This window comes from Saimiri boliviensis, chromosome 7 (genome assembly GCF_048565385.1).
Source record: "Saimiri boliviensis isolate mSaiBol1 chromosome 7, mSaiBol1.pri, whole genome shotgun sequence".
NCBI lineage: Eukaryota > Metazoa > Chordata > Mammalia > Primates > Cebidae > Saimiri > Saimiri boliviensis.
The window spans coordinates 4,328,420-4,343,895 of record NC_133455.1 but is presented as its reverse complement, the minus strand read 5'-3'; the positions used below and the strand labels follow the sequence as shown (position 1 = coordinate 4,343,895).

Sequence of the window (15,476 nt, the reverse complement as noted above, 5' to 3'; positions counted from 1 at the left end):
TTTTCTCTGCCACCATCTTTTTCCTGCTCTTCCGGGGATGTCAAAGAAGTAGCTGTAATGCACTTTAGTAATGAGAGAACTGCTGAAATTGCACCAGAGACCTCCTTAAAATCTAACACTTCAGCTCTGGCCGCTGCAGGGGAAGGGCACATTGGACAGGAGAGGCCAGATCAGCCAGAAGTCCCCTGGGCTGAGAACAGGTACAGGCAGGGAGAAGAAGGGGATTCTAAACTGGTGTCCCAAAGCCAGGTCCTCATCAGTGTCCCGAAATGGTGGCCCCTCCAGGACAAGAAGCTCTGACAGAAGCCTTCCCACATCTGGGAAGCCGCCTCAATCCGGGACCAGGGCTCTGCCAGTCCCTGCTTTCTTCTCAACTTTGCCAGTGTCCTCTGCCGAAAGAGGAGAGAACATAGAATACGATGAAAAGGTGACTGGGAGGTAAGGAAGGGAGGGGAAGCAATACAAAAGCCCTTGAGAGTTCGAGTCAGGACCGTCCGCATCCCATCTCTTAGCAGAACGGCTCCGTCAGCAAGTCTGTGTAACAGACGACTCCAGCATTCAGTTGTTTAAGATGATTGTGATTTCTTCTAGCTTACGGATTTGCAGGTAAGTGGGGCTCAGGTGGGCAGCTCAGCCGGAGGTGTGAGCTCTGCTGGATTTGGCCTCTTGCTGCCGTTGGGCTGTGGTCAGCTCCCTGTTCCTTGTGTCCCATTCTGGGGCCCACGCTGAGAGATGTATTAATAGCCACTTTGGAGAAAGTTCCTCTTAATGAAAAAGTTCCAAAGACTAGCAGAAGTACACATTTCAGAGTCCAAGCTTGGACTGGTCCAAGCATGGCTGTCACTCCTGCTCACGTTTTCCTGGCCAAACTCAAGTCCAGTACCAATGGGGAGAGGAAATAGACCATGTCCGTGATGGAGGAGAAGGCGGGACTCCCTGAGTGAAGAACCAGTTCAGCATCGTGGCTAGGAGCAGAGCTCTAGGGTTGGCTGACCGTGTTTAAATCCCGACTTACAGCAACCAGCTGTGTGATCTTGGGCACATTACATCACCTGTCCATGCCTTGGTTTTCTCATTTGCAATATGGATATGATAAAAATAGTAGTGCCCTCATGTGTTTATGGTGAGGACTCAGAGAGATGACCCAGGTAAGCCTCGTAGGATGGTGCCTGGATCACTGTGGGCAGTCACTGAAAGTTTGCTGCTGTTATAAAGTAAGCAATCACTGATAAAAGTCCATCTCTTCCTGTGTGTGCATGAGTGTGTGTGTGCATGCATGTGTGTGTAGGTGTGATAGGTGGGTAGTGTTAGGGGCACTGGGTGAGCAGGTACTCCTGAGGGTCCCCTGAGCATGGGGAGTGTTCGGTGACACAGATACCTGAGCATCTTTCTTGCCAAGGCCACACCTGGTGGCTACCTTGGCAACATTCTACCCAGGTGACGCTGAGACCAGCTCCAGCCATTTAATTCTCCATAGATTTGGGAGGCAAAGGAGGGATTGCTTAAGCCCATTAGTTGGAGAATAACGTGGGAAACATGGTAAGACCCAGGTCTTAAAAAAAAATGTATTTTAATTAGCTGGGCATGGTAGTGTGTGCCTGTAGTCCCCGCTACTCAAGAGGCTGAGAAAAGAGGGTTGCTTGAGCCTAGGAGTTTGAAGTTGTAGTGAGCTATGATTGCACCAGTGCACTGCAGCCTGGACAGCAGAGCAAGACCCTGCCTCTGTGACAAAGACAACGCTGTGAAGGCCAGATGTGATGGAGAGCTACCGGTTTGCAAGCTGTGATTCATTCATTCATTCATTCATTCATTTTTTTTTATTGTACTTTAGCTCCTGGGGTACATGTGCAGGTCATGCAAGACTGTTGCATGGGTACATTCGTGGCAAGGTGGTTTGTTGCCACCATCCCCCCATCACCTATGCCTGACATTTCTCCCCGCATTATCCCTCCCCGACCCTCCCTCCCACTATCCCTCCAATGGACCCCAGTGTGTGAGGCTCCCCTCCCTGTGTCCATGTGTTCTCATTGTTCAACACCTGCCTTTAAGTGAGAACATGCGGCGTTTGATTTTCTGTTCTTGGGTCAGTTTGCTGAGAATAATGGTTTCCAGGTTCATCCATGTCCCTACAAAGGACACGAACTCGTGTATTTATGGAGCATCCACTGTGTGTCAGGTGTTAGGCCCTAGGGATTCAAGAGTAAACACAACAGACAACAATCTCTGCCATCCTAGAGTTTAGGTTCTCATGAGGGAGGGCACATCATAACCAAAGCAAACCATCTAGAGAGAAGAAGCGAGGAGGAGGGAAGGGAGGGGCAGGGGAGGCGCTGTTTAAAATGGGAGTGTCAGGCTGGGCATGGTGGCTCACACCTGTAATCCCAGCACTTTGGGAGGCCGAGGTGGGTGAATTACTTGAGGCCAGAAATTTGAGACCACCCTGGCCAATATGATGAAACCTCGTCTCTACTTAAAAAGTACAAAAACTAACCAGGTGTCATAGCACATGCCTGTAGTCCCACCTACTCGGGAGGCTGAGGCAGGGGAATCACTTAAACCCGAGAGGCGGAGGTTGCAGTGAGCCAAGATGGCGCCATTGCACTCCAACCTAGGTGACAGAGCGAGGCTCTGTCTCACAAAAAAAAAAAAAAAAAAAAAAAAAAAAGGAAGAAGAAATGTCAGAGAACGAGTCTTTGAGAAGTGAACATTTGAGAAGGCAGGGACTCTCAGCCTCGGTGCTGTGGGCATCTGGGGTGGGTTAAGTCTTCACTGTGGAGGACTGTAGGCTGTTAAGCAGCATGCCTGGCCTCTGTCGCCTAGAACCGGTTGCAATCTGGTCTCCCATTTATAACAACCAAGATGTCCAGAGATGCTCAAATGCCCCCTGGGGGACGAAATTGCCCCAGGTTGAGATCGACTGGATTAAAGAGCTGAAGGATATGAAGAGCAAATCAGGCAGACAAGTCAAGGAGGGGCCATCAGGCAGAGCAGCATGTGCAAAGGCCCTGTGGCAGGTGTGGGCCTGGCGTGTCCAGGAACCAGCAGGGAGGCCAGCGGCTGGGTGGAGTGGACACGGTGAGACCCACGGACGATGCACAGGGAAGATAACCAGCACATCGGGGAGGAACTTGTACATCCTTTAAGGATTTTTCCAGAGTTGAAAAGGAGATATTATTTAAATATTTTCCTGCAATCACCCTAGATTCAGAGGCAGCTGTTGAGAAGAGGCCCCTGGTCTGGGTATTCGTATTTGTCCCTCCAGATCCCTTCGTCCCTCTCCCACCCGCCCATGGCCCTGGGAGGCTACACTTTGTGGATGGCTCTAACAAGCTCGGCCACCCCCCGTTTCTCACTGGGCTTGGGCAATGGGAGGCTGCAGTGAAACTGGAGGGTGGGAGAGGAGGGAGCTCAGGAGGGTTGGTTCCTTGGCCCCTCAATGCAGGGCTGTGGGTTGGATGCAAGGTCCCGGCTCCACTGGCAGCCTCTTCTCGGAGACGGTGTCCACGCCAGATCTGTAGATGCGCTCACTTTGCCTTCCATGTGGTGACCACTTCTGGGAGCCTTTGTACTCGTGGCTGGGGTTGCTGTAACAAGTTAACATAAACGGTGTCTTAAAGCAACAGAAATGCATTATTCCACAGTTCTGGAGGCCAGGGTTTAAAGTCAAGGTGTGGGCAGAGCTGCACTGCTCTGAGGGCTTTAGGGGACGACACTTCCTGCCCCTGCCAGCTCCTGGTGGTTTCCAGCCTCCCTCGGCCTCAAGGTGCATTGTTCCTATCTCTGCCTCCATCTTCACATCACCATCTGTGTGTGTCTCTGTGTCTCTCCTCTCCTCCTGGGGATATCAGTCATTGGACTTAGGGCCTGCCCTAAGCTAGTATGTTCTTATCTCAATCCCTAAGTAATTACATCTGCAAGCCCCTGTTTCCAAACAAGCTCGCCGTGTGAGGTTCCAGGCAGATGTGAATTCTGGAGGATTCAGGGCAACCCACCGCCTGCCTCTGAGCCCGGGCGTGCTTTCCCGGCTCACACTGTTCTCCCTTAACCCTCCCCGCCCCTGCGATCAGCAGTCCGCAAGGTCAGCTTTGTGTGGACCATCTGTTCCCTGCCTGGACTTGGAAAGAGACAGGCTTTCCGAGTGGCCCCTGGGGGAAGGGACGAGGAAGTGTGGGCAGAGCCACTTGAGGAGAGGTTCCGGACTGCCACTGGTCCCTTGCCACAGGCATGCCACAGTTGCTGGCCAGTGGCCTCTCTCAGCACCTGCCTTTCCCCTGCCCACCTGCCCACAGGAATGCAAACGACTCAAATAGCCGCATGGCAGGAAGGATGACTTCAGCCAAGACCATAATCCCCGTATAAACAACGTGGCTGAGACGATCCATCCAAGCCCTGAACTGACTCTCAGAGAGTTCTCACTGTAACTCTCCAGCTTGGATGTGCGGGAACCGTGGGGGGGAGGGGGGGGCTCAGTTTTCTCATCTATGAAATGGGATCATAACTGCTGTCCATAGCTCTAGAAAAACTGAGTATGAAAACAATGGGCAGAGAAGGCCAAAAATGAGATTAAAATAAGCAAAAAAAAAAAAGAAAAAAGAAAAAAGAACGGACAAATAGGTGGCACAAATAATGTGGTAGACATAAATCCAAGTAGTGTCCATTGTAACTCACACGGACATGCTAAAAGTTCCAGCAAAAGAACAATGAATTACAGAGTAAACATTATGAAAGAAAACCATGATAAGTGTTTGTTTTTACAAAGCATCTAAAACATCCAGGATACGGAAGGCTCCAGAAAGGCTTAAAGTAAAAGAATAAAAAAGGCAAATCACACAAATGCTAACCAGAAGAAACCTGGTGGCCTAGGAAACAAACTGATTTTATGGTAAAAATAAAGCCTTACAAGTTGGTTTTTTTAAAAAAAAAAATGGGTTTCTTTTCTGTTTCTTTGTTTGTTGGTTCGTTGGTTTTTTGCTGGAGTGCAATGGTGCGATCTCAGCTCACTGTAACCTCAGCTCACTTTAACTGCTGCCTCCCAGGTTCAAGTGATTCTCCCGCCTCAGCCTCCCTAGTAGCTGGAATTATAGGCACCCATCACCATGCTCAGCTAGGTTTTTTTTGTATTTTTAGTAGAGACAGGGTTTTGCCATGTTGGTCAGGCTAGTCTCAAACTCCTGACCTCAGGTGATCCGCCCGCCTCGACCTCCCAAAGGGTTGGGATTATAGGTGTGAGCCACCACGCCTGGACTTCTTTGCTCTTTTCTTTTTTAATTTTTTGTTATATTGTAAATTGACAGATTACAATGGTATGTATTTATGCAGTACAAAGTGATATGACGTATGAATATGGTGTATTCTTAATACAATGATTAAGTCAAACTAAGCATATTCATCATCTCAAATACTTAACTTTTTGTGGTGAGAACATTCGAAACTTTCAGCAGTTTTGAAATGTACAATCTACTACTATGAATCAATAAAACACCTGAGCTCAAAAATAAAGAAAGAAAATGACCTGAAAGCACCTTGCAGATGTGCAGCAGGGATGGTTACTGTGTACTAGCATTTCATCCATATTAACGGGCAGGTCCACAAACTTGGGTGTACAGGAAAAGCGCTTTTGATTTTCCTGTATCTGAACTTCATGCCAGCACAACCTCAGTGCCCTGAGATACACAAAAACTATACTAGGAGTTTGATTTTTGAACATGTTGAGCTTGAGATGCTAATTAGAGACCCAAGTGGAGACATGGAAGAAGCAGGTGGATGTCCAGAGGCAGGAGTTTAGGAGTTGTCAGCACAGAGATGCGCTTTCAAGTGTCATAACTAAATGATTCCCATCATGAGTGGGATGTAGAGACCCACAAGGAGTGGGTCTCAAAGTGGTGCCCAGAACAGATGCAGCACCAGCGTCCGTGGGCGTTGGTTACAAATGCCCATGTGGGTCACCACCCTAGACCTGCCAAATCTGAGATGGACACTCAGCAGTCTGTGCCAACGGGCCCTCCCTGAGGCTCACTCAAGTCTGAGAAGCAGCTTGGCTAGAATACAATTCAGGCAAGGCTTCCAGGAGACATCCATGGCTGACCAGCTGATGCCTCTGCCTTCCCCTTGGAAAGTGACCCCGAGGCTCTCCCCAGGAGGCAGGTGCAGTCTCAGGAAGGTGCCATTAGGAAGGTGAGTGATAACAGAATATGGCCACTGACTGTATGTGGCCCCACCAAGCCCCACATGACCCCACTGCCCCCACATCCTTACAGACAGACACTGATACCTGGGCCTTGGCCACCATGCCTTCTGCCCGCATAGTTTAAATGTCAGAGTGAGTGGAGTCCAGTGGGTAGTTTTCTCAACAGGCAGCTCCTCCACAAAGAAGGTTGGAAAGCAGGCTGAGAAACAAAGCCGAGGGACTAAAAAGACTCCTTTGGGGGTTCGGTTCCTTTTTGTAGATGAGCAGGCTCATTCTTTAATACGGTGGCTCTGTTCTCACTGCTAGCCACTTAGGACATGATTAATGCATCCTGAGATGTCCCCAGGCATTTATGACACCTTCAGGAATAGCAGTGACGGCTCTATCATGCACGGCAACTTCATACCCTTGGCATTGCTCTTAATTATTTATATATTCGGGAGCGGCCAGGTTTCCTCCCACCAGAGCTCAGAAAGGTAATAAATGAGAAAAGTCAATGGTCTGTAAATTACAACATTGATTAAAGAAGTGATTACTGATATAACTCTTGCTCGGCTGTTATGCTAATGCCTTCCCAGATCCAGGGCAGTGTTCACCTGCTAATGGCAAGCCTGGGACAGCAACTAAAATTGTCTTCCATCTTTAATCAGCATGTACACATTTTTAAACCACTCTTGACCATCAATGAGAAGATCCATCCATGTGTTCCCCTCCCAACTGCTCCCTGCCACTGTCCCCAGCAGATGGAGGAAATTCTCTCAGCCCAGCCCTCACCAGCTGCCTCTCCAAACAGAAGTGCGTGCTGAAGATGAAAATTGAGCCCAGAGTAGCCATCCATGGTTCCCGGAAGCTGGGGGAAGAGAGAGTGATCAGATTACAAGAGTTCTTTGCTCAGCACTGGATGTTCTTTGGCTGAGGCCACAGACCCCCAGAAGGGGACTCTGTTCTTTTCAAAATACATGATATAGACAGGAGACCGATAAGCAAAGCAGCAATTATAGCTTAGTATGCTAAGTGCTATGTGAGGGGTTTCTGAGTGGCTTCATTAACTCTGAAATGTTCCACTAAACTGTATGTATGTGCATTTCTCTAGCAATAATTAGATTTACGTGTATTCTCAAAGGAGTGAATGACCCAAGAAAGGTTAGGAAACACTGCCTGAGAACTTTCTAGAAACTTTTGAATTAACTTCTTGTGTTTTTGTGGCTTTTGGCTCCATCTCATCTCAGTCTCTCACTGCATCTTCCATCAACCCCAAGATCTTTGATGACTGTCCTGAAGCAGGCATCCCATGAAGGGCAGGCCTTGCTAATCCATCCCTCTGTCCATCTGTCTGTGCATCAGTGTGTGCATCTGTTCATCTGTTCATCTCTCTATCAACCTATCCACCTATTCACCCATTTATCGACCAGCAATTCACCTGTCCATCTATCCATTCATTCATCTGTCTGTCCATCAATGTGTGCATCTGTCCATCTGTTCATCTGTCTATCGACCTATTCACCCATTTATCCACCATCCATTCACCTGTCCATTCATCCATTCATGTGTCTGTCCATCAATGTATGCATTCATCCATCTGTTTTCTATCCATCTATCCACCTATTCACCCATTTATCCACCAGCCATTCATCTATCCATCCAGCCACCCGTCAATGTGTGCATCCATCTCTCCGTTCACCTGTCTGTCCATCTGTCCAGCTATCTACCCATTTATCCACCAGCCATTCACCTGTCCATCCATCCATCTATCCTTCTTTCTGTCCATTGATGTGTGCACCTATCCATCTGTTTATCTATCAGTCTATTGACAGATTCACCCGTTTATACACCAGCCATTCACCTGTCTATCCGTCCATTCATGTATCTGTCCATCAGTGTGTGCATCTGTCTATCTATCTAGCTATCTACCCATTTGTCCATCACCCATTCACCTGTCCATCTATCCATCTGTCTGTCCATCAATGTGTGCATCCATCCATCAGTTCATCTGCCTATCCATCTATCCACCTATTCACCCATTTATCCGCCACCCATTTACCCTTCCATCCATCCATCCATTTCTCCATCCATCCGTCTGTGCCTCAATGTATGCCTTCATCCATCAGTTCACCTGTCAATTCATCTATCCACCCACGAATCCACCACCCATTCATCCATTTCTCCATCTGTTCATCTGTCTGTCCAGCAACATGTGCATCCATCCATCAGTTCACCTGTCTATCCATCTATCCACCCATGTATCCACCACTCATTCATCCATTTCTCCATCTGTCCATCTGTCTGTGCATCAGTGTGTGCACTCATCCATCTGTTCATCTGTCTGTCCATCTACTCATGCATCCATTCATCCATGCAATATCCATTTCACTGGGCTCCTGCTTCATAAGCAGCTGGGGCAAGGAACCCAGAGGTGAAAAATGAACAAGATGTACTTTTTGCCTTCAAAGATTTCTTAGTTTAAGAGGTGATCTGGACACAAGGGACCCATTTAAATCACAGCTGATAAACTTGGCCATTCAAGATGGGTCATCTTGTTTCTCTGTAACCCAACTCAGTTTCCAATTTCAGTTTTCAATTCATCAGGGTGGCAGAAACTAATTTCCAGGGGACTTAACGATTGCCAAGGCTGTGGGGAAGGGAACTGTCTTACAGTCTTCCGTTTGCAGTTGCTAGGGGGCATCCTTTTCCGGTCACAGTGCACACAGGTCACCTTCTCAGTGGCCCTCACTATTGTCCCCACTGACCCTTCCTGCCTGCTTGAGACCATAGGCGTCATTCTGCTGCTTCCTTGCTGCACTGGGAATGGCCACTGGGCTGCAGAGCAAGTCATATTTGAAGGAATCACCTTGGAATGCAAAAGCCAGATACTTGCAAACTTTATTTTTTTGTCTGTGTGTTTTTATTTTTTATTTTTTTCTGCTGTATCTCATCCCTTTCCTGAGACAGCAAACTGCCAGGAAGGGGAAAAGGAAAGGGAGGCACATAGGACACACGGTTGGTCCCTTATGTGACCTGCCATTCACATATGTAATATGAACACATATTACATAAACGATCCCATGGGGTCACAGAAGACGTGTCCCAGGAACCCCTGAGCTGGGGCAGGTCAGGCACATAGGGATGGGAGGGTGCTTCCAGGAAAAGGGACCAGCCTCACCAAAGCCTGGAGGCCATAAAGAACCTGCGTCCGGCCCGCATGTGCATGGAGGGGAGAGACCTCGGAGCTAGTGAGAACCACGCTGGGAGGAAGGCACTACAGACCTCTGCATCCTTGGAGGCTGGAAGGGGTGGGTTGTGGGTGCAGTCACTTTCTGAAAAGACACACCTGCCCAGGGTGCAAACACCTCTGGTGCTCACATCAAGTGACTCAGCCCGCCCAGATGTCAGCTCCAGCGGCAGTTCTGTGTAAGCTCAAGTTCACTTTTTGATTGCAGTCTCACCTCAGTCTGCCGTATGTGTCCCAGGCAGGGGCAGAAAGAGATGGCAGCTAAAACATATTCCCACCTCTTGCCCCTCTGGTGGGTAATTCTAGATACTTTTCACGAAGTTTCTGAAAACTGAGCCCGCAGTCCCTGTGCGGTCCCTGTGACAGCGTCAGAAAGGCACCTTCCTGTTGGCTTTTCTTCTTCCTCTGTCTCCCTCGTCTGCTCCTTCACCCCTGCTCCCTGGGGTCACCTCCAAATTAAACTGAGCGCACCAAGTCCTTGTCTCAGGCTCTGCATTAGGAGAAACCCGAATCAAGCGTTCCTTCTTTGCAAGACAATAGAAAAAAACAAAAAATGATGGTCTCCAAAGCCCCATGAATGTCTCCCCCATCCTTTCTCCCTCTGTCTGTGCAGGTGTCTGACCGCTGTGACTACATCTTTGTCAATGGCAAAGAGATCAAAGGCAAGACGGATGCGGTGGTGAACTTCACATACCAGTACCTGAGCGCCCCCCTGCATGTCACCGTGTGGGTGCCCCGGCTGCCGCTGCAGATCGAGGTCTCTGACACAGAGCTCAGCCAGATAAAGGGCTGGAGGGTCCCCATTGTGACCAGTAAGAGGTGAGCTTGGGATGGGGAGACACCCTAGAGCCGAAACAACTTTATTTACTGACCTTAAGACTAAAGGACCCAATGCTTAAGAGGTGCTGTATTATCTCAGCAATCGCATCTCCCCAAGGCTCCCAGATAACCCAGCCAGGCCCAAAAGCTGCTCAACAGCAGATCCATGTGGAACCCAGGCTGTTTGCGCTCTACACTGTGGCTGACATGAGGCTGTCTCTTGAAAGCGGCTCACCCAAAATGACACGATGGGGTTTAATACGTTTTTTTAGCATCTTTGTCACCAAGCAATTTGAAGTTTCTTTTATTTTCTCCAAGAAAAACGCCAAAGTCCTCCTCTGAGCTTTATGCATAGCTCTAAGCTTGAATTGCTTTGTGCAGATCAAATTATCGAATAAAATTTAATTGCATTTCTAATGGACCCTGGGCTCACTGGTAGCCAAAAGCCTCTAATTTGTTATCTGGGATTCTGCACTGTGTGTCTGTAACCTGTAAGAGTATGGGGTCTTGTTTTCTCAGCTCTGTGACCCCCCCGGATTAGCAGATGTTAGCTAAGCCAAGGTGTTCCTGAGTTCCCAGCTTCCCGCCTGGAATGTTACAGCCCCTACCATCAGGGCTGCTTTCCTGACAGTCCCCCAGGCAACAGGGCCTTTCTCTTAAGGGAGAGCATCTGAAGAAGAGTAGGCAGGACAGTGAGGTGCAGAATCCACCTCCGTAAGGAGAAGCTGAAGGCACTTGGCTCAATGGGAAAGGACAGCCATGGATCTAGCCCGTCCTTCAGATTAGTTTGTGGTCATGAGTAGCCAAGACAATAAGTTTGTTCCATATCCCTGAGCGGGAGGAACTGAGACTCCCGGGACTCCAATCCAATCTCTGCCACTAATTAGCTTTGTGAGCAAGCTATGTAACATCTCTGTGCCTTAGTTTCCTCGTCTGGTCGTGACAATAGTTATGAGTTTGCCTCATAGCTTTATGAGGCTAAAAGAGTTCGTACATGTGAAGCATAGAATGGGACCTGCCGCATCTCAGGTGTGTAAGGCAGCTCTGTCCAGTAGGACTTTCTACTGTGGTGGAATGTTCTAGAACCACTCTGTCCAATATGGTGGTCACTAGCACAGGTAGCTCTGGAGTGGCTAGACTGTAGCCAGTGTGGCGGAGAAGTTCAATTTTTTTTTGTTTAATTTTAATTTATTTAAATTAACATTTAGGGCTGAGTGTGGTAGCTCATGCCTGTAATTCCAGCACTTTGGGAAGCCAAGGTGGGAGAATCACTTGAGTTCAAGACCAGCCTGGGCAACATAGCAAGATCCCATCTCTACAAATTTTTTTTTTTCAGTTAGCCAAGCATGATGGTGCATGCCTATAGTCCCAGCTACTCAGGAGGCTGAAGCAGGTGGATCACCTAAACCCAGGAGTTCAAGGCTGCATTGAGCTAGAATGGACCACTGCACTTTAGCCTGGACAACAGAGCAAGACCCTGTCTCTAAAAATATAACAATTAATTAACAAAAATTAAAATAGCCACATGTGGCCAATGGCTACTTATGAGACAGTGCAGATTTGGTACCTATTAGCCCTTGTCTTTTATTTTTCTGTAAATGTATTCGAGAAAGAGATGCCCATCCCTTAGTGCTGCCCAGAGATAGGCCTGGTGCCTCCTGAGTGGTCCTGGGGCTCGTGTCTCCAATGTTGTCTCCTTGAGGTTGAGGAGGGCGCCTGCCTGTCTCTAGAACATCTGAGACTCCTCTCCCTGGATCTCAGAGCTCTTTGTCCCTTCCCACAAGGCCCACCCGTGAGAGCGAGGATGAGGACGAGGAGGAGCGGCGGGGCCGGGGCTGCGCCCTGCAGTACCAGCATGCCACCGTGCGGGTCCTCACCCAGTTTGTGTCCGAGGGCGCCGGCCCATGGGGCCAGCCCAGCCACCTGCTCAGTCCCGACTGGCAGTTCGACATCACTCACCTGGTGGCAGATTTCATGAAGCTGGAGGAGCCGCATGTGGCCACCCTGCAGGACAGCCGGGTCCTGGTGGGGCGAGGGGTCGGGATGACGACCATCCAGGTAGGGAGCTGATGTCTCCGTGTGCCCAGCACTGGGCATGAGTGTGGTGTTGAGGGAGACTCAAAGGGTGGGTAGGTCACTGCGGCCAATTCCTCAACCCTGTGGTGGCTCCAGATGGTATTGTGGGGACACAGGAAGACGGGTCCAGGATGGACCTTGAGTCCAGTCTCCTTCCAGGCAGAATGGAGAAGGCGGAGCTGCACTCTCTCAGCTCCCCATGTGGCCTCATTCCCGACAGCTGCATCCTCCATTCCCACCACCTGCCGGCACCCCCCTGCCACCTCTGCTTCTCCTACTTGGCACACACTTTCCTAATGTATGTCCCTGTCCTTCTTAGAGCTAACCGTCCTCTCCTCTATGCACCACTTCTCCCAGCAGCCCAGAGAAAAAGCACGATCCGTCCTCTCATTTCTCCCTTCCTCGATCACTCTGGCTTCCTGTCATTTACTTATCCAACAAACTCTCTTTGAAATCCAATTCTCTCTTTTGCACTCGAGGAAGTGTATCGAATGGTAGATGTTAAGGATAAATGATGGGGCATGGGCAGCCTTTTCCTCAGCCCCTCAAGTCCCACCCTTCTGAATCCACCTTTCTGGAATGTCATTCAGGATCCCTATACCATATGTGGAAATGTTTAGCACATTTCTGTCATTTCCCATGGACATCTGAAGCCCAACATTTGGCTTACAAGATGAGGCAGAAAGCAATGTTTCAGCGGAAGATACATTGTGGTGGTGGTGGGAGGAGTGAACTATTTCTAATTCACTTTTACAAACTTATAATTGAACTCTTCATGAGTCTGTTCAACAGGATCGTCATGTACAGTTAACCAGGTTGTGCACTGTACAAGCATACCTCATCTAAATAGGAGAGATTGTTCCCTTTTAAAGACAGATGCATTTTAATATATATTCCAATTTTTCAACAGAAAGAATTAAGGTGTCTTGGGAAAGGGGTGACTTTATTTGATTCTCACAAAGGCATGGGATGGGCCAGTGTCAAAGTGGCAGTACACCTCTGCCCTGTATTCTGGACCTCAGGCCTGTTGGGATGGAAGAAAGGTTGCTGGGAAGGGGGTTGACCTCTGGAAACGTGTGGTGGCTTCTCCTGTGTCCTGCCAATCCCGCAGGTGCTGTCCCCCCTGTCGGACTCCATCCTGGCGGAGAAGACAATCACCGTGCTAGATGACAAAGTGTCGGTGACAGACTTGGTCATCCAGCTCGTGGCCGGGCTGTCCGTCGCCCTTTACCCCAATGCAGAAAACAGCAAGGCCATAACAGCCGTGGCCACCGCTGAGGAGCTGCTGCGGACCCCCAAACAGGTAGGGGGCCAAATGCCAGAGGTTGAGAGTGAGCAGGGTCCACCACTGTGCCTGCTTCAGCAGAGGGGCCGGGTGGAGTGAGAGACGGCGGCAGGTCAGCAGAACCACAAAGTACTCACCTCACCCACGTGGCTTTTGAGCAACACAGACCGTCACCAGCCTCCTCACCAGGTCTCCTGGCTGCTGTCCTCGCCCCTGCATTCCCTGCTCCTCTCAAGAGCAGAGGACACCTTTAAAACTGCTTTTGGGGGGCAAGGGGTATGGGAGGGGTAGCATTAGGAGAAATACCCAATGTAGATGATGGGGTGATGGATACAGCAAACCACCACAGCATGTGTATAACTATGCAACAAACCTGCATGCTCTGCACATGTACCCCAGAACTTAAAGTATTTAAAAAAGCCATAAATCACATCATGCCACACTGGTTTAAAATGCTTCGATGACTTGCCAGTGCACTTAGAAAGAGACTGTATTCCTCGACATCACACGTGCTGCAGCCCCTGGCTAGATCTCTGACTTCCTCTTCCACAGCCCTCCATCTCTCTCACCCCACTTGAGGCACACACTCCCTTCGCACTTCTTTAGGGGTTTTGCCATGGCCATTGCTTTTGCCTGGGACACACCACCCTGACCACTGCATGCGGCTCCTTATCATTTTCATACCCCGCTATGATACCCTCTTCTCATCAGTGCCTTCACTCACAGCGAATGGGTCTGATTCAGCCCCATTTCCTACCACACAAAGCATGTTTCTCCTCCATAGGTCATAAGCTTCTACAAGACAAGCCCCCTGATGATTGCTCTGTCCCCATTGACAATCACAGGGCCAGCACACAGTAGGTGCTGAATAAATGCTGGTTGAGTGACGGAATGACTCTTAGAGCTAAGCTGGAAGCCAGGACCCTGGAAAGAGAGCAGGGAGAATGATCCATGTAACACAGCCAGGATGTGCCCGTCTGATCTTAGCAACCTGCATATGGGTGTTGGCCTTGTCTGCAATACTTTCTGCTTCTGATGTCATCACTGGGACAGACTTAGGAGCCAGAAGGCCCAGATGGTATCACAGCCATGTCCCTTACAACCTATGTAACCTCAGGCAAGACACCTCACTCATGTCTCAATCCTTAATGAGAAAGTAACAACACCTGTGAGAGTCCGTTTGCAAATTAAATTTGGCTTGATGATGTTGAGTGCTAAAAACAGCAGTTGGCACATGCCATCCAGTGTTAGCTCTTTTCCTGGGAATGCCCACTGGTATTATGAGCATTATTTTAGTGAGAGCACACAGCGCCTTGGATGCTCCATCAGAGCAGACAGTCTTGACTCAGAACATTCTGCTTCACACCCAGTTTCCTCTGATGACCTGAGGCCACAAGAGGCAGGCAGTCCGGGGAGGAAGTTCAGATTAAATTCACACCCCACTATGGGCTAAGCCAGGCGTCCTCCCCAGTTCACTGTCCCTCAGACCGTTGGAGGGCCGCCGCATACCTTGCTCCTCTCACTGACCACCAATGAAAGAGGTGCCCCTTCCTGAAGTGCGGCAGGGGGGGCGGATAAATGGTCTCAGGGGGCCGCATACAGCCCGCGGGCCATAGTTTGGGGACGCCTGGGCTAAGCAATGCTGGAGGAGCTGTCGTGTGACTGTGACAGGCGACAGGGACCAGGGGTTAGAGTAGGGGCTGGGTTTCCCTGGCGTGTGCTAGCAGGAACACAGTAATGCTACGAAGCAGAGGCATGGTGGTGTGAACAGAGGGCAGCGATGGCTAGAGGCACGGGCGTGATGACAAAGTCTAGGGGCTTGCGTTCTTCTAGAGAGAATTGGACAGTTCCAGCCACCGTGCAGGATTTGGGTGCAGTTC

The 15,476-nt window shown here is 49.5% G+C and overlaps 1 protein-coding gene across 1 annotated transcript in view; it reads left to right on the top strand.

Moving 5' to 3' along the window:
• The window catches only part of TMEM132C (transmembrane protein 132C), a 429,688-nt gene that overhangs the window by 403,398 nt on the left and 10,814 nt on the right, over nucleotides 1-15,476 (top strand). Inside the window, exons 6-8 of the mRNA XM_039472099.2 lie at nucleotides 10,030-10,235; nucleotides 12,020-12,293; nucleotides 13,423-13,614. Of these exons, the coding sequence (XP_039328033.1) occupies nucleotides 10,030-10,235; nucleotides 12,020-12,293; nucleotides 13,423-13,614 (672 nt within the window). The remainder of the gene's footprint in view (nucleotides 1-10,029; nucleotides 10,236-12,019; nucleotides 12,294-13,422; nucleotides 13,615-15,476) is intronic.